Source organism: Narcine bancroftii, chromosome 1 (genome assembly GCF_036971445.1).
Source record: "Narcine bancroftii isolate sNarBan1 chromosome 1, sNarBan1.hap1, whole genome shotgun sequence".
NCBI lineage: Eukaryota > Metazoa > Chordata > Chondrichthyes > Torpediniformes > Narcinidae > Narcine > Narcine bancroftii.
This window is the reverse complement of record NC_091469.1, coordinates 352435994-352455989: the sequence shown is the minus strand read 5'-3', so window position 1 is coordinate 352455989 and position 19996 is coordinate 352435994. Positions and strand designations below refer to the sequence as shown.

The following is a 19996-nucleotide window of genomic DNA, read 5'->3' as shown; positions in this document are numbered from 1 at the left end:
TGGCAGACACTCAGTGGGCCAAGGAGTCTTTTCCCTTTTCCTCATCTTTCTCTTAATCACCCAATTCTCTGTCATCTCTGCATTTATTGTTTTTTTGTTTGATCAGCTACAGAGCCAAATCTTTGGGCATGGTTCTTATGAGGCCTCCTTTTGTGACACTGACATTGCTGTGTAGTTATCGCTTCTATGGCATAAATACAGTACAATCCACATTGTTAACCAAAACATTGTTCTCAAAGCACCACCAATTTGTATGCTAACACATAAATACAAAGGGAAACAAATTCCCAAGTACTACCCCATTCAACAATTAGTGTTTCAAGCTTGGATTCAACTTGTAATCAAATGCATTATGTACTCTGTGAGTTCTTTAATTCCAGCTGCAACATTAAAAATGAACCCACAATGCACAATTTTCCCCTCATGGATTCTATGTGGTCCATGCAATCTCCTAGGAATAGATTTAACAGTAGAACTGACGAGTCTAATTTAATAAGGAGGCCAGACCCCCCCTTCAACGAAATGAAAGAGTAAAGCTGACATCATAATTATTTCTTAAATGCAACTGACATTCATCAAATCGTGTTTAAGGTATCAATGTCACCGTAAACAGTAAAAAAAAATGAAATAGAGAAATACAAAAGCTGCATGTGCTAGAATGTTGATGAAAAAGAATTGCTGGAGTAACTCGGATAAGACAGCATCCATGGGTAGAAATGGTCAGTCAACGTTTCTGGTCTGAACCCTTATTAAGACCAGGGTCAGGGTCATGGAGGCATTTACGGGCCATGCACCACAATTAAGTTATTGTGCACCCACCCCCCCAAGTATCATTCCGATCATATAAGGAACACATACCTGCTTCTTCCATGACTGGTACATGCGTCATCCTTCCTCGTCTTAGTGTTCACTCTCAATTATACAATGTCAAATGCAACTTGGCGCCCACCAAGGCTAGATTCTCATGAGACCTACTTGTCGCCATTTAGACACATTGGCCACTCCTACCATAGGTGTTATTTTGCTTAAATAAGCCGCTGCCCTCCCTCTCTGTGGTTACCCTAATGTCCCCCATTAGATTTCTTCTGATGCCGATTCTGATCAAGACTAAGATAGAATAGGTTAAATTAAAGAAATAAAGAAGGAAAGAAGATGGGTGAAGATCCCATACAGGACAGAATATAAATCAGAAGGTGTAGGAGGTGAAGAGATAGTGGATGGTGGGGGGGTGGGAGTGGTAGAGAGAGAAATCTCCACCTCTCACACTTTCTGTGTCCTGTACTCTTTCACCTCTGGTTAGTAAACCAGTGACCCAAACTAATAACCCAGAGAAGTGAGTTTGACTTCAACCAATATAATGTGGGAATTTAGATTCAATGGAAAAAAAACTAATAATGAACATGAAATAATCAACTTACTATAAGAAAATTAATATTATTTCAGTGAGGAAACCTGTCATATTTACCTGATCTGGCCAATGTATGTCCTAGTTGACCCTAAACTCCCTTCTGTCAGATTAAAAGCAATTACTGTGAGGAAGTAACATCACACCCACATCCTTTGAATTAACAAAAATAAAGAAACAAACAAATTTGCAGCACAGAATGAAATTTAAAAATTCAATCTTTCAGATCCATGACAGATTTTGATAGAACTGTCCAATGTAGTCCCAAATTCCATGTTTTCCCATTGTCTTCCATGTCGATGAATAGAATGGATTAGTATAATTTTTACTAGATTTACAATGAAATCTCCTACAATTCATCAACCTGTCCGAATCAGGCATTCTTTGTTTCCCCTAATCTCCTCTGTTCAATTGAAGATGACGGCCATTCTAGCAATCAGATCAATTCCAACAACTTGTGTCTGACAGTCTAGTCCACACATGTCAAACTCTGGCCCGCGGGCCAAATTTGGCCCGCGATATAATTATATTTGGCCCGCAAGATCATTTCAAAAATGTGTTAGAGGTGGCCCGCCCTGCAGCATGAGCCGATGCTGTTTTTTGGTAATGTCACCCTCACCATCCTCCCCCTTCATTGCACATCCTTCCCCATTGTAACACGAGAAATTGTAACACGAGAAGTCTGTCGATGTCATCAGCCGGCAAGCCAGTTGGAAGGCTCCCCGCACAACCAGTCACTTCTCCCACCTGTCAAGCGGTGCGGCGGATGGGCGAGCGCCTGTGATTTCCTGTCGGCGCGACGGGCATGGCAGGCTGCGCACGGCCCCCGGGCAGCGCGAGCCCCGCGCGACTGGCACCGGACGGCCCTTCCACAGCATGAGCGCACTTCTCCCGGTCGCCACGGCCTTCAGCGCTTGCACCCGCGCGGACCCCAGAGACAGCTGGTTCAGCCCTGCACGTGAAGAGAGAGATGGTGGCTGTCCGCAAAGGCTGATCGGTAGCGCGCTGGGCCTGAGTGGGTGGGTAAGCAGGGGTGGGCAGAGGGTGTAGGTGAGGAGTAATGGGCAGGGGAAGTTATGGTGGTGCAAGGGGCAGTTAGAGGGAGGGATGAGTAGAAGGAGGGGTGGATAGGGAAAAGGTAAAAGGGGAGGGGCAGGGCGAGTAGGGGAGGGGTGATTAGAGGGTGAGAGACGGGTAGAGGGAGGAACAGTTTGAGGGGAGAGGCAGTAGAGGGGCGTGTATAGGATGGGGTGGGTAGAGGCAGAGCGAGTGGAGTGAGGGGTAAAGGACTGGTCAGGTAGAGGGATGAGGGATGGTGGGTCGAGGGTGAATAGAGGCCTAGAGCCTGAGGAGTAAGCAGGAAATGCTGAGTCCTGATGCAGGCCAAAATGGACACAGCCTGTGAATGCTGACTACATCTCCACAGGGACCAAATAGGTTTCCCTCAGGTCAAGCAAAGGGTGAACTTGAGCTACCTACTCCTGACCTGTAACATTATCCTCCTAAAGTTATATCCTAAAGTTTAACATTACATATGTTGAAAGAAGAGAAAACATGCAGATGTTGTTGAAAATTTTCAATAAATATTTAGTTCGGACCTCGACTTAGTCCAAGTTTTTAATTTTGGCCCTCCGTGAATTTGAGTTTTACACCCCTGGTCTAGTCCTTTAACAATCAACCTGGGAGGAAGAACAATGACCAACTATAGACACTGGACAACAAATTTTTCAGGGTTTGTCTTGGTCACCAATTTTACAACTGAAGACTTTGAGCCTTAAGTTTATACGTACCATAAATGTTAAAGAACGTACCACAATATAGCAGTCACGTGGAAGTCCGACTCCCAATTAAACATTACACAGTGGAATACAGAGATACAGAGTTGCATTCCCCTGGAGAAAATCATGTACAATTTAAGGAGAAAATGTTACACATTCGTTAGGGCATACAGCCTTATCTGTATAGGTACGCAGATATAGTTACACCCCTTCTAACTCGAAGAAAGGTAAAAATCCATACTAATACTGGAACGATTGAGATAAATGAAGTGGGTCGTGTTTCATATCTTTTTTCATTTTACTTGAAGTTTTTTTGAGCATATATTTGGTTCCTTTTAGGGTCTGTGACCCTATAGATTTTTGATTCTTTATGTTTGTTTAATTTACATAATCTTTTCCTGGTGGCATTAGGGTATAGGAAGGGAGAGGGGAGGGTATGGGGAAAATGGACTCTGAAAGTAATATATCATTGTTGAGAAAGATTGTATTTTTGCTTTGGATTTCTGAGAGTCTTGGAAAATCAAAAAATATTTTTAACAAAAACATATCACAGCTCTTGCAACATTGACATTTCTGCTGTATTGAATCTTCCTAAAAACAATAAATGCTATTGTTAAGTACACTCACTGAAGAACATGTGCATCCGTGCGCGTTCAATCGATATCAATGCAATGCACAGCAACGGAATAGGTGAGGTGCCTATCTGCATCTATCCTGACTAAGCATGCCCAGGCCTAAGACAATATTTGCATAGCTCCTGCACTGAGGGCATACCCAGGCTTGCTTGGACTGACCAAAACAGCTTGTTTTGTGGGCAATGTACTAGTAGATTTAAAATATGACAGGAAATAAGAAAAATACATAATGAGAAAAAATTTAAGGAGACTTTCATGATCAGCAGCCCAAAAATCCATAAAATACACCCAGAAATGCTTAGGAAGCAGAATCTTCGTTGTCCTGTGCTATGGATAAAACGTGGATCTACAATAAAAATCTGCAAAAAAGAGCCCCCAGTGAAAGTCTGTGGTGATGCTAATTGAGAGAGAAATGTCGAATAGGAAGCTAGGGTAAATATTGTCACGGGGTCTTTTATATCCATCTCCATTTAATATTTCAGCCCATTGCTAAAGCAGCCACGTCCCGGTTCCTGGGTTAGTCGGACCCTGGAGGGGGACGTGAACCCGCGTCTTTCTGAGTGACATTTGGGAGATGCTATCAACTGCGAGGCGGACTCCCGAGCACCGGTTTCGACCTCTCGACTTTCAGATTGCATTTTGACGGTGACAAGTGAGCCCGCGGTTTTGCACAAGCGCGTAAATGAACAAGTTGCTCTTCTCAGAATAAAAGCATTTGAACCTATGACCGACAGCCAAGCGCAGCCCAGCCCTGAGTAGAGGGTGGAGTCGGGACTTACATGTGCAATGAAGGCAGAGCAACACAAGAAAATCCCAGTCCACTTCTGGAGAACGCGGCTCGTTGGCTTCATGCTTGTGGCCAACACATCAGAAAGTGTGCACCTGCTTCCCCTGCCCTGGCTCGGACCTCTGGAGGCCAGGCAGGGTCCGGGAAGTTGCCCTGGTGCTCGTAGGCTCTCGGGATGGACTGGTATGAGGAGATGATTTGGGGTTAGATCTGTTACCTCGCTGGCTTAATTCAACGTGAGTTTGCGGAAGTTTCCCAGCCAGTAACATGACACTGGCGTGACCAAGTCCTGCATCTGCACAAACTATAGAGTGACGAGCTTGTCTTTGCCGCTTTGCATCTTTATCTCCAAGTCGAGCAAGTTTTCTTTTAACACAATGGATCTGGTTTCATGTTTTGAAACTGCCTGCAGCATAACTTTGTGAACAAACGTTCACAACTGAGTTAGATTCACTGTCCTTGACTCATGATTGGCTGCTTGGTTTTTGCATCATTGATCAACTGGTGGCTGTTCTGGCTCCCGGTTCAGCATTGCTCCCTTTTTAACATTTGTTCATCAATCCCACCAGGAGCATGTCCCTTTCCTAATCCTGGAATTGGGGGAGTGGGCAGAGTCTTTCTCCAATGGTCGGGCAAGGGGTGTCTAGGTCCAAAATTTGAACTTTGAACAAATCAGAGTCATGTTATTCAAAAGATAAATGAGAAAACATTACACAAAGTGTAGTACCCACTATTGTTGGATACCTGACTCGAGAGACTCAGTACTGAGTACAAACAAAAATCTGTGGCATCAGCATCATTATGCAATTAAACATGTTAAATTCAATAACATTTCATTTAACTTCTCTGTGATACAGCAAAGCCCAATAATGATGTAGGTAAAAGACTGAGGGGGACGATAGGCAAGACACTGCTGGCCTGGCTCTAAGCTAGAAAAATGAGCAGGAAGGAGAGGAGACTCAACCTTTATGGCCAGGGGTCACATGGGAAGGATCAAGGGTAGGGGGACCCCCGGAGGGCGGGCCATCCAGGACATACAGCCATATCACCACACACAGAGAAAAATAGATGCTTGTTCATTTAATCATCAGGAATTGGTGGGTTTTTGCGAGAAAATGGACCTGAAACAGGCGCTGGAATTTGGATGCAATCTCATTGAATGGACGAAAAAGCTTGAGGAGGTGAAATGGCTCTTGCTTCTGTGGAACATGGAATACGTTCTGTGTTCCATCTTCCAATATTTGTTGGCAAGAAGGGATACATTCAATTCTCTCAATGAGATAGTAGCATCAGTGTGGGAAGGGCAGGGGATGCCAGCCCCACAAACTGAATATTCCCTACTATTTACCTGCCTGATTTTCTGAAGAAAAAAACAAGACTCTGAATGTCTTTTTTTTAAAAAAAAGGTTTGCCTACCTCTTTCATCGTGTTCCAAAGCATCTTAGCACCATTAAATCACCTTTGGTAAGTTGTTGAACCACAGATGCAGTCCTGCATATAGTACCTGTATTTTTAAAAGTAGAGATCCAGATAACAGAATTTTCTGACCCATGAGCACTCCACCCAAATGCACCCATAATACCAATTAACCTGCTAACCCCATAGGTTATAAAGAGAGCTTTCATAAACCAAAGCTTTGAGTATTAGAGTTGGGATATTATGATGAAGGGGTATCAGACGTCGATGAAGCCAAATTTGGAGTATTATGTGTAGTTTTGGTCACCTAGCTACAGGAAAGATATAAATAAGACTGAAGGAGTGTAAGAGAAGATTTACAAGAATGTTGCCAGAACTTGAACTGATTTACATGGAAATATTAAACAGGTTCGGACTTTATTCCCTGGAGTGTCAGAAAATGAGGGGAATTTGATAGAAGTATATAAAATTTTGAGGTATACAAAGAGAGTAGAGGCAAGCAGGCTTTTTTCACTGAGGTTAGATGAGACAAGAACTCGGGGACATGGATTAAGGGTGAAAGATGAGATGTTTAGGGGGAATATTATGGGGAACTTTTTCACACAGAAAGTGGTGTGAGTGTGGAATGAGCTGCTAACTGAAGTGGTGAATGAGGGCCCGATTTTGACATTTAAGTAAAATTTGGACAGGAAAATAGATGGGAGGGGTATGGAAGGATATGGACCAGATGCAGGTCAATGTGACTAGGCAAAATAATAGTTTGGCACAAACTATATGAACCAAAGGACCTGTTTCTGTGCTGAAGGTGTTCTCTGGCCTTTGGAATGTGGGAGGAACATAGGAGGGAGCACCCAGAGAAAATTCACGCAGACATGGCGAAGACGTACAAACTCCTTTAAGACAGCACTGGATTCAAAACTGGGTTGTTGGCTGTGGTGAATGTCTGTCAAACTGCCTGTCTCCCCTCTGATAATGTAGTAATGTAAAGGTGAGGGAAGGCATAAAAAGAGAAATTAGAGAAGCATGCAATAAGGGAACAGTTGTCATCATGGGAGACTTTAATTTACATATAGATTGGACTAGCCAAATTAGTAAAAATACTGAGGAAGAGGAATTCCTTGAATGTTTACGGGACGGTTATCTAGACCAATATATCGAGGAACCAACTCAGGAGCAGGCCATTTTAGACTGGGTATTATGTAATGAAAAGGGGCTAATCAGCAATCTTGTTGTACGAGGCCCTTTGGGTAGGAGCGATCACAATATGATCGAATTCTTACTCGACATGGAGAGTGAATAAATTAAAACCGAGACTAAGGTCCTGAATTTAAATAAAGGGAATTATGATGGTATGAGACGGGAGTTGAGTGAGATTGATTGGGTGGTGTTTATGGGGGGGTTGACGGTGGATAGACAATGGAAAGCATTTAAAGATCTAATGGAAGAATTGCAGAAATCATTTATACCAGTTTGGCATAAAAATAAACCAAAAAAGGTGACTCATCCGTGGATAACAAGGGAAATTAGAGACAGCATTAGGTCCAAAGAGAGAGCATATCAATTGGCCAAAAAAAGTACCAAATCCGAAGACTGGGAACAGTTGAAGATGCAGCAAAGGAGGACAAAGGGATTAATCAAGAGGGCAAAAATAAATTACGAAAGTAAGCTTGCGGCAAACATAAAAACCAACTGCAAAAGCTTTTATAGATATGTCAAGAGGAAAAGATTGGTGAAATCCAGAGTAGGTCCCTTGCAGTCAGAATCAGGGGAATATATAATGGGGAATAAGTAAATGGCAGACTAATTAAATTCTTACTTTAGTTCTGTTTTCACGAGAGAGGATACAAATAACCTCCCAAGGATGTTGGGAAACATAGAGTCTAATGCAAGGGAGGAGCTGAAAGAAATCAGTATCGCTAAGGACATGGTCTTGGGGAAATTGAAGGGATTGAAGGCCGATAAATCCCAAGGGCCTGATAATCTATATCCTAGGGTACTTAAAGAAGTGGCCATTCAGATAGCAGATGCTTTAAGAATTATTTTCCAGAACTCGATAGACTTAGGATCAGTACCCATGGATTGGAGGGTAGCTAATGTTACCCCACTATTTAAAAAGGGGGGTAGAGAAAAAGCAGGGAATTATAGGCTGGTGAGCCTTACATCAGTAGTGGGCAAAATGATGGAATCCATTATTAAGGATGTAATAGCGGAGCATATGACTAGCAGAGAAGGGATAGGACAGAGTCAACATGGATTTACAAAAGGTAAATCGTGCTTGACAAATCTATTGGAATTCTTTGAGATGGTGACAGGTAAAATAGATGAGGGAGAGCCAGTGGATGTGGTGTACCTGGATTTCCAAAAGTCCTTCGATAAGGTCCCACATAAATGACTGGCATGCAAAATCAAGGCTCATGGGATTGGGGGCAAGGTATTGATGTGGATTGAGAACTGGCTGGCAGATAGAAGACAGAGAGTTGGGATAAATGGCTCATTTTCTGAGTGGCAGGCGGTGACCAGTGGGGTGCCACAGGAATCTGTACTGGGACCCCAGCTGTTCACAATTTGCATTAATGATCTAGATGAGGGGATTGGATGTAATATCTCCAAATTTGCAGACGACACAAAGCTAGGAGGGGTTGTGTGCACTGAAGAGGGGGTCAGGAAGCTCCAGTGTGATTTGGATAAATTGGGGGACTGGGCAGATACATGGCAAATGCACTGCAATGTGGATAAATGTGAGGTTATCCACTTTGGTAATACAAACCGGAGGGCAGATTACTATTTGAATGGCAATAGATTAAGAGATGGGGAAGTGCAGAGAGACCTAGGGGTTCTTGTGCACCAGTCACTGAAGGCGAGCATGCAGGTACAGCAGGCAGTTAAAAAGGCAAATGGTATGTTGGCCTTCATATCAAGAAGGTTTGAGTATAGGAATAAGGATACCTTACTGCAGCTGTACAGAGCTTTGGTGAGACCCTACCTGGAGTATTGTGTGCAGTTTTGGTCACCTTATCTGAGGAAGGATGTTCTTGCAATGGAGGGAGTGCAGAGGCGATTCACCAGGCTGATACCTGGAATGGCAGGAATGACTTATGAGGAAAGATTGCGCAATTTGGGATTGTACTCGCTGGAGTTTAGAAGATTGAGAGGGGATCTCATAGAGACATATAAAATTCTGGCAGGACTGGACAGAATGGATGCGGAAGGCATGTTTCCAATGGTGGGGGAGTCCAGAACCCGGGGCCATGGTTCGAGGATAATAGGCAAATCATTTAGAACCGAGATGAGGAGGAATTTCTTGACCCAGAGGGTGGTGAATCTGTGGAATTCATTGCCACAGAGAGCAGTAGAGGCAGGTTCATTGAATATATTTAAGAGGGAATTAGATATATTTCTTCAGTATAATGGAATTAGGGGTTACGGAGAGAAGACGGGGATGGGGTACTGAACTTTAAGATCAGCCATGATCTCATTGAATGGCGGAGCAGGCTCGAAGGGCCGAATGACCTACTCCTGCTCCTATCTTCTATGTTTCTTTGTATCTATGCTTAACATTGCCTGTGCATTATCTCTACTGTTAAGGACACTCCCCTTGGATATAACTGTACATGCACCTATTATCTTTCATTATTGTACCATGAGTTTCTGCTAATAAAAGCCATGATTATTGTTTGACCACATTATCTTTGTCTACTTCATCAACTGGCACTTCAATGGCACTGTAGAAGCGTTGCGCTAACTGATAGTAGATCTGTTTACTGTGTTGCATGCAAGATGAGATTGCAGTGGAAAGGAGACTAAAAAGGGAATCACTAGGATTGGAAAGCTCTAGCTATAAGCAAAGATTTGACTATTCAGAGTTCTTTGGAACAGAGAAGGTGAGAAAGGACTTAACTGAGATACATAAAAGTATGAGAGCCTGAGATAGAATAAGAGGACAGACCTATTTCCCTTATCTCTTGACTCAGAGACCAATGGGCGCAGATTTACATTAAGTGGAAGAAGGATTAGAGGGAAAATGAAGAACAAAATCACCAAAGTGTGGTAGGGCCCTGGATGTTGAAAGAGTCATAGAAGCAGAAACCATGATTATATTGGATATTCACTTGAAGAGCTGCCAATGTAAAATCCTCATCCTGGAAGGTGAGATCAGTTGAGCAACTTTTTTTTGACCTTCAATGTTCAATGCGCTGAACAGCCTCTTCCTATAGTATTAATATTCAGCATGGGGAAGTCATTAACAGCACTGCAAGAACGCTTTGAGACCATGGACTGCAGCTGTTTCAGGGAGGCGGCCACCTACAATGGTCATGTAAACATAGAGAATTACACGAGCTCAGTGATTGGCTACATCAGCAAGGGCATTGAGGATGTTACACAATGAGGATGCTTCAGAGCAGAAACCATGACTGGAACCAGAGGTCAGGACCCTTCTTAGAGCGCATGATGCTGCCTTCAGGATAGGGGATTGGATGGTACAAAGATCAGCCAGGGCTGAACTCTCTCATGCATTCTGGAAGGCAAAGTGGGAATATGCACAGAAGATTCATAGACAGCTGTGCGATACCAGGGACCGAAGGTGCATGTGGCAAGGAGTCATCACCCCATACCCAAGAGGGCGACAATAATAGGCCTTAATGACTAACATCCTGTGGTAGTGCCCTCCAACATTATGAAATGCTTTAAGCCTCTGGTGACGGAACACATCAAAGCACACATCGCAGAGACCTGAATCCATTTCAATTTGCCTATGGAAGAAACCTTTCTACAGATGATGCTAAAGCCTTGTGCTTAACTCCGCCCTGACTCCCCTGGAGAACGATGCCTCATACGCCAGACAACTTGGTGTTTAATATGATCATTCTCCAGAGGCTGGTAGAGAAGCTGTCCTCGCTGGGACTCAACACCACTCTGTGTAAATGGATCCTGGGCTTGCTAACGGAAAAACCACAGTCTGTCCAGGTCAGCATTAGAATATCGAGTACCAGAGCCAGCACCACCATGTTGAAGAACAACGTCTTCCCATGGGCAGTGAGAATGCTGTACGACCAAAGGAACTGCTCACACTAACCATCTGAGACTCTTATTTGTAAAAAGATATATTTTTTATTTTTATAGATATAATACTTGTCCTGTATATGTATTGTTTGTTTAAATGAATGTTATGCCTAGTTGGATGATGGTGTGCTTTGCACTGAGGACTGGAGAATGCTGTTTCGTTGGGTTGTACTTGTACAATCAGATGACAATAAATTTGACGTGTTCAACGGCATGAGAGTTACCAAATACCCCATTAATACAACAGTTGTTGCTTCACGAGACGGTATCCTGGCCAAATAGCTCAATGCAAGCAAGTGTTGAATCTGCTGAAAATCCTCTCTGTAGGGAGTCCCACTGCTTCAACCCTTCTTGCTCATCTGGAGCAGGGACGTGACATATGCATCAGCCACTACAAGTGACATCACACCCACTGCTGCTGACGTCAGGGCAGCCTTCTTGTGGGTGAACCCACAGTGAGTGATCAGCCCAGATGAAGTCCCAGAACTTCTGTGCCTGCATAGATCAAATGCTGGAGGTACTCACAAATATCTTAAATCTCTTTCCGAGAATAGACCAAAGTCCTCAATTGCTTCAACAAAGCCACAATCATACCAGTATAGACAAAAGCATAATAGGCATCAATAACTACTGACTTGTGGCTTTAATGTCCACCATTATGAACTGCTTTGTTAGACTGGTCATGACTCTGATCAACTCTAGCCTCCCAACCCACTTTAATTTGCCTACCTGCCAAGCAGACCTACAGGAGTCACCATCTCCCTGGCTCTCCATTTGGCCCGAGGACACCTGGATGCCAAAGACACCAATGTTAGACAATAGACTATAGCCTGCTTTCAATACCATAGCCCCTTGAAAATTCATTCCCAGACTTTCAAGGTCTAGACAGGGTCCCCTCCTTGAATTTTTTTAGACATACAGCATGGTAACAGGCCCTTTATAACCTAATTACGCCAATTGACCTACATTTTGAAGGGTGGGAGGTAACCGAAGCATCTGAAGGAAACCCATGCAGACATGGGGAGAATGTACAGATTCCTTGCAGACAGCACTGGCATTGCATTATCCACTATGCTAACCATTCCGTCCAACAGTCCGCGATCATTGAAGATCGGTAACAACATCTTAACAACAACAACATCATAATCACTGGCACTCCTCAAGGAAGTATGCTCAGTCCCCCATGATGCTCACTTTAAACCCACAACTAAACAGCTAAATACCATTCCATCTTCAAATTTGCTGACAACACCACGGTCGTGGGCCGTGTATCAAATAACGATGAGACAGAATACAGAAAAGAGACTGAAAGTCTAATGGCATGGTGCCAAGATAACAACCTCTCTCTTACGGTCGATAAGATGAAAATGATCATTGACTCAGGGGAAGTGGCAGAGTCCACACCCCTATCTGCATTAATGCACTAAACAGGAAAGGTTAAATCGTTTCTTCTTTGGAATAAATACTTGCAGGGGGGATGTGGCAAGATGGCGTAGGGAGTAGACGTGGGATTCCACTTCTCCCCAGCTGAATAATTAATTCCCGAATTTTAAAAACTGTCTCTACTTTAAAAGTTTCTCTGATAAAATTTGAAGGAATTCTGAAAGCCATAATGAAGGGTACTAAAGCTCAAACTTCAAAAAAAATCACAGTTTAAGAGAGCAGAAGGTGCAGAGGAACTGAGGCCTACCTTGTCGAAGGATCCACAGAGGTTGATTTTGGAGCAGCCGAAGACTCAAAGGGTAATTCAGGCGAAGGTAATGTTAACACCAGCGCCCTTGATGCAAGATGGCGCCGCAACTGGCTTTTCATTGCAGGAAGGTCACGCCCGCGACTCAGAACGTGCTCCCGGGGCCGCAAGGCCTTGTGAGAGCGGGGCCCCCACTCCCAATAGCGGCCGCGCGCACTTCAGACTAGTTGCCAACATGCCGAGCCCGACTGTGGAGATCTCAAGCCTTCAATACAGAGGCCGGACTGCACTGGGTATGCACGGGGATTCGCGCAAGCGTGCGACTTCCGACCGGGCCCCGACAATCGGTGCAGCTCTCTCCCGATGGCCCGAACATATAAGCCTGCAAGGGAGGGGATGCTGATCTGGAGTCGGGAGGCCCGGACAGGAACATTCGTTTTGGAGTCAGAAGAAGAGGAGTTAATGGAACAACCTGAAAAGGATGCAGAAGAAATACTGAAAGCAGCTAAACTTCTTCAAGGTAGGCTTCAAAAGCTTCAAACACTTTTTAAAAATCTCCGAGAACTAGATTTCCTTCTCTGCAAACTTTTAAAACCGTACAAGTGGAGGAAGATACCACTTTGTCTGTTTCAGAAGAGTTTATGCGACATATGGATAATATGGCTCTTCAAGTTACTCAAGTTTGCTACTTTTAATGTTCGAGGATTAAACAGTCCGATTAAGCGTAAGTGAGTCTTGGCGTATATTAAGAAAATGAAAATTGATATTGCTTTTTTACAAGAAACACATTTGAATGTGAAGGAAAGTATGAAATTAAAGAGGAACTGGGTTGGGCATGTATATTTTTCTTCATTTAATTCTAGGGCTAAAGGTGTAGCAATCTTGATACATAAAAATTTATCTTTTGAATTATAATCAATGGAGGAAAAGGCAGGATGTATTCTTAAATTGAATTGTAAGATTTTTAGTGAATTTTGGACTTTACTTAATATTTATGCCCCAAATGCAGATGATGAAATATTTATTTCAGAAGCATTTTTATGTTTGGGTCAGGCTAATGATAATATTTTAGTTGGTGGTGATTTTAATTGTGTTTGGGAACCTTTATTAGATAAATCTCCGAAGAAAGTTAAGAAATCTAAGATGGCAGTTCAGGTTCAGGCGTAAAAAAATAAAAATAAAATTAAAAAAAAAAGTTACTCAAGGTTTTCAAGAAAGCAAGCTTCAATTTACTGAATTAAGAGGAGAAGTGGCATCGATTAAGCAGGATATGATTAAATGTTTAAGGGAATAAATACTTGCAATGATCTGACCTGGGGCAAGCACTTTGATGTGATGATCAAGAAAGTGCATCAAGACCTCTACTTTCTTAAGAGACTGTTTGGCCTGTCCCCTTTGTCTGTCAATAATCTCAACAGATGCACTTGCTGGATGCATCACAGAAGTGAATGAATGTTGCACAGATCATAATGAAAACTTTCCTCCTCTCCATTGATTCCTTCTATACCTCCTGCTGCAGAGGAAAGGCAGCCAACATACTAAATGACTTGTCATAGACCAGACACACTTCTCTCTCCTCCCATTGGAGAGAAGATTTAAGAGGGTGAAAGACACACCAATAGGCTTAAAGAAATTTTCTTCCAAGCAACCCATCATGCTCCTGAATGAACCCCAAAATATTGCCCTTGTTTGATGTTAACTGGCCTTCCTTTTCATTGTAATCTTACACACTCTGTAAATTGTGCTCTATATATGGCTGCATGTAATGCAAGAGATAACTTGTTGGTCTGTTCACAGACCTCTTCTCACTGTACCATGTATTTTCTGACAAATAAACTGAAACTGCTGGTGCAGTTTCATGCTAGGCTCAGTGCCAGACCACACCTCAACTTCTGCAAATGCAACACTCATCAGTTGGAAGATGGGAACAGACCTCATCTTTCATGGAAAGATTTGCATAACACTGCTTAACTGCCACTTGATTGCTCAATCTTCCCTTTTTAAAGCTTTCATTTTGACATGATAATAAGAATGACACACAAAGCTCTAAGATTCTGGAGAACAAAGAGGCATTGCACAGGCTCCAGGCTTGAAGTGGAAATTTCTGTCATAATCTATAAATGACTGCAGATGCTCTTACTTCTCAGCCGCCTTCATCATCTACCATCCAGTCATAAAGTAACTCCACTCAGAAACAGTTCCTTTGGCCTATCGCTTGTTCTTTGAAGTCTGGTGTTTGTAGCACGGTTGTTCATTTGTAATTGGAAAGTTGTTTATTGCTGTGACCAGGAGGAGTGGGTTAGGGTTTAAATAATTAATGTTCTAAGTTGGATAGTCTATGTAAAATGATGGCTGCCCCCGTGTATTTTAGATGCCTGTCATCGTTTAGATAGCAACCCATTGTATGATCAACGTGCATTGTGTTAAATGCGCTCGGTAAATAAACTACTACTACTATTACCAGATCTGCCCAGATTCTTCTCTTCACATTCCCATCAACTTCCTCTTTTAATATCTTGAGGAAGGGCTCAGGCTTGAAACATCGGTTATATATCTTTATCTCCGATGGACGCTGTGAGACCCGCTGAGTTTCTCTCGCATTTCTGTGCACTTGCAGCCTTTAGTATTTCAACTCCCGTCCACCACCTACCTCTTATCTCCTAGATTCTCACCTAGATTCTACCACTCAAACACAGAATTTCATAACTTGTTCATGACAATAAATTCTGATTCTGAGCTACACACACTGGGCAATTTACAGTGGCCAACTAACCTACCACCTCTTTTATTTCTGGGATGAAGGAGGAAATTGGAGGCAGCAAATATTGAATATTATTTTCAAAAAGAGCAGCAGGGAAAAGCCTGACATTTACAGACCTGTGAGCCAAACATCAGTAGTAATGAAGTAAATGGGAAAAAAATTGAGGGGCAAGTTTAATGATTACTTGAAAAGGCTGATCAGAGGCCTTGTTGGGGATATATCTTGAAAAGTGCAGTAGATGTGGTTATGTAGGCCTTAATAAGGGCAAATAGGTCAACAGAGGATGCCATTTCAACAGTGCTAGAATGACTCACCTGGATAGTCTGAACTCTTATGTAAGATTACTATTTATTGATTATAGTTCGGCTTTCAATACTGTTGTACCATCAAATCTGATAACCTAACTTTGTTCATATTGTATCAGCTCATTCTTTGGCAATTGGGTTCTGGATTTCCTTACTAACAGACCTCAGTCTGTTAGGTTGGGCAATATTTTCTTCTCCAGTATCACCTTGAACACCAGAATGCCCCAGGGTTGGGTGCTAAGCTCCCTTTTGTATTCCATCTTTATCTCCGACTGCGTTCCATGTACAACTCAAACTTAATTATGAAGTTCGCAAATGAAACCATGATGGTAGGCCTGATCGCAGGGGATGATGAAACAGCCCATAAGGGTGAGGTTCACCACCTCGCCTTGTGGTGTGCTGAGAACAATTTGATACTCAATACCCAGAAGACAAAAGAGACTACTGTGGATTTCAGACGTGCAGGAAGCCACACGCATGTCCCTATTTCCATCAATGGAGCTGTGGTGGAGCAGTTATAGAGCTTCAAACTCCTGGGGGTGGGGGGTCCATATCTCTGATGATCTCATGTGGTCTTTGAATTCATCAATGTTGATCAGAAAGGCACAACAAAGTCTTTATTTTTTGAGATGTATGAGGAAGTTACACCTCTGCCCTAGAATACTATTGGATTTCTACAGATGTACTATTGAGAGCATGCTGACACAGTATTTTGGTGTGGTACGGGAATTGTTCTCCACAAGATAGGAAGGCACTCCAGCAGGTGGTGAAAACTGCCCAACAGATTGTTGGAATGCAATTGCCTACCATCGAATCTCTCTATAAGGGACGATGTTTGGACAGGGCGCGCAATATCATTAAAGACGCAACACACCCTAACCATGAACTATTTACTCTCCTACCATCAGGCAGATGCGATAGGAGCCTTCGTTTCAGAACTACCAGACTTAAAAAGAGCTTTTTTTCATGAAGCTGTGATAATGTTAAATACCAATTCAGTGCTGCACTTATATTTCAGAATCAGTAATTTTTTTTAACAATTTATTTCAGAATATTGTGTTTTTTAATTGTATGTGTTTATTGTATTGTATTCTATTTTACATTCCGGACGATGCTAACCATGTTTCATTGGCTGGTACACCAGCATATTGACATTAAAGAGTATCATCATCATCAGGCTTTTGACAAAGTCCCACATAGGACATTGGTTCAAGAGGTTAGGCCTCACAAGATCTAGGGCAAGCTGGCAAATTGGATCCAAAAGTAGCTTGGCAGTAGAGGATGGAGGGGATGGTTGAGGGATGTTTTGTAATTAGATGCCACTGTGTGCACTTCTGGTCACCGCACAATAGGAAAAATGTGATAGCGCATTCCATTAGTTTGAATTCACTCAAAATTCACCTATTTATCGCACAGCGACTGGTACAATTCACACTTCATTCTTATCCTCATTCACCACAATCAGTTTGCAGTCTCTCTAAAGATTGATTTCAAACTCTTCAAACTACATTTCAAATCCCCTTTGTAATTGGAAAGTTGTTTATTGCTGTGACCAGGAGGAGTGGGTTAGGGTTTAAATAATTAATGTTCTAAGTTGGATAGTCTATGCAAAATGATGGCTGCCCCCGTGTATTTTAGATGCCTGTCATCGTTTAGATAGCAACCCATTGTATGATCAACGTGCATTGTGTTAAATGCGCTCGGTAAATAAGCTACTACCACTATTACCAGATCTGCCCAGATTCTTCTCTTCACATTCCCATCAACTTCCTCTTTTAATATCTTGAGGAAGGGCTCAGGCTTGAAACATCGGTTATATATCTTTATCTCCAATGAACGCTGCGAGACCTGCTGAGTTTCTCTCGCATTTCAAATTGTTCCTGAATTTGAGTGCTCCAACATTGGCAAACATACCTGACAATATCCTGAGTTCTGAACTTCCCTTTGCAAACCTTTGGTTTCCATTTTAATTTAAGATCCTGACAATTAACTCTAACCAACTATTGGCCATTTGCTCTTATATTTCCTTTGTGGCTCAGTGTTAAATTATGCCTCTGTGAAGAATTTAAGTTGTTTTACAACATTAAAGTCACTTTACAAATACAAGTTAATACAGTGGTTACATCACGAGAGTGAAGTCTAATGTTGCTGTGTTTCATTTAAGCTGTTAGAGAATTAGTTATTTTGACCTTAGTTGACAGTGTAAAGTGGCAAATATTGCGACTAAATACACAGCTTACATTTACCATGTTTCAGAAAATGAAAATAACGATACATACATTATATATTATTACTTAGTTGTACTTTCTACAAAGTGCATAGCACCAACTTGCCAAAGCTATTCTGATCATGCCTCCCAAAGCTGCTACCTGTACCATGAAAAGGTTGAAGGGTGATAGGCTTTTTGAAACACCATAGTTGACCTCACTTGAAAATATATTACCATTCCTTTTCAATTGATGGATATACATAGGTCCTTCCCAACTAAAATGTGGAAGTACTTTCACCACAAAATGGTAGTGGTTCAAGAGGTGGCTCACTACCACTCTATCAAGGATAAATGTGTGCCCGCCAGCAATACTCACATCCTGTAAATGAATATATACAAAAAATATAATAGTTCCTTTTGTAGCTGATACAGCGTTGCTCCCATGCAGTAAATTTGTCTGTAAGAAAAACAGAACAATGTATTTTCTAAGCTAAAGGCAATATTCAGATTCAGTATGAAGAGGCATATAGTCAGGATGCATTTATAATTTGAAACAAAAGCAAGAAGTGCACCCAAATTGTTACCACCTATAGCCAGACAGGTGTGGAAGATATACCAACTACAATAGTATTCATTGAACTACCTGAGTATGGAAAGAGATTATAAATACAAAGGATAGATTGATAAATATTTATGGTTTTTAGTAGTGTAAAAAATGTGACGTTTCAAAAGTACAGATAAGCTTTTTGTAGTTCCAGAGTAGTTTATGGAACTAAACTGAAAGTTTAGCTTTCCAGGAGATATGATTTGTTCCACTACTTCTGCGCACTTAAAGATTCTGCCAAGAGTGTACAGTGGTTAAACAGCATATGTTGTTCAGTCACCTAACTAATCTTTAATTGTTCCTGAAGTGATGTGTGTGAGAAGTGCAAAAATGAAGCAGTATATTGATGGAATGATTTTTCAATTTGTAGCCACATTGACATCAAGGCTACTCCGGGAGTTGGAAGTGAGAGGAAAGATACACCGACAAGCAATTAAAGCTGCTGAAAAGAGTAGTCAATGGCTCTGGATGAGGAGAAAGGATTTCACCTGAGCACCCAAGTGAGTGAATAGCATCTAGGGGATGAGCCCGGGATGCCAGGATTCACTGCTGAACCCTCCGGAGGTGTCGTGCATCTATCAGCGAAACACTGAGGAAGGAGGACACCCACTTGATTACACTAAAGTTGTCACCACTCACTTGGCTACTCCACAGAGTCCTGGCAGCAAGTCTCAGGAATGCAATAAGGGATATTAACATCTTGTCCTACATAACATAACATACCTAGTCTAGCTCATGCTGCAATTGGGAGGATCTCCATATTGAATAAGTTATGGTTAGATAATTTGATGAATAAAAACAAAGCATCTTAATGATGAAGTTATTGAATTAATAATCTGGAGGCATTATCTTAAATTCAAACACAGCATAAATTGCACCATTTAGGTTGTACTCTGTTATGTTTTTTCCCTGCCCTTCAGCTCAAAATTTAATTTTTTTTGTTACTGCTGGATAAAAGTGCAATGTGGATCAAGGACATCAAGGACCTCACTGAGAAACAGCCCAAGGGCATGCTGTGTGAGTATAAAAATGAACTCTTCCATATAATAGAACCCAATGTGCCTCTGCATTAAAAACAGCTTTCAGCTACACTTCTGGATGTACAGGTCGAGTACCCCTTAACGAAGATCCGAAAACTAAAAAGATGCAAAAACTGATTTTTTTTTTAGTGCCAACATGACATCATGAGTGGAAAAAACTTCAACACCTGACTTGCCCCATGTGGGGCTCTGATGCTGTGTTGGTGCCGGTTTGATTACAATAACTGAAAAAAAAAGACCCAAAATCTTTGCTTCTGGTCGGGAAGATGCTAAATGGAGCTGGGTCCAAATCGTCAGCATCGGAT

At 42.1% G+C, this 19996-nt stretch overlaps 1 protein-coding gene and 1 long non-coding RNA gene across 3 annotated transcripts in view; one reads left to right on the top strand and one right to left on the bottom strand.

Annotated features, from left to right (window-relative positions):
* Positions 1–4972, bottom strand: part of LOC138749511 (uncharacterized) — a 92442-nt gene extending 87470 nt beyond the window's left edge. The window contains exon 1 of the mRNA XM_069910942.1: positions 4598–4972. Within this exon, the coding sequence (XP_069767043.1) occupies positions 4598–4669 (72 nt within the window). The 5' untranslated portion in view covers positions 4670–4972. The remainder of the gene's footprint in view (positions 1–4597) is intronic.
* Positions 1–19157, top strand: part of LOC138749517 (uncharacterized) — a 145884-nt gene extending 126727 nt beyond the window's left edge. For both annotated transcript variants that reach the window (XR_011348721.1, XR_011348716.1), the window contains one exon: positions 19022–19157. This is a non-coding gene — a long non-coding RNA (uncharacterized lncRNA). The remainder of the gene's footprint in view (positions 1–19021) is intronic.
* The last annotated feature ends 839 nt before the right edge of the window (positions 19158–19996 follow it).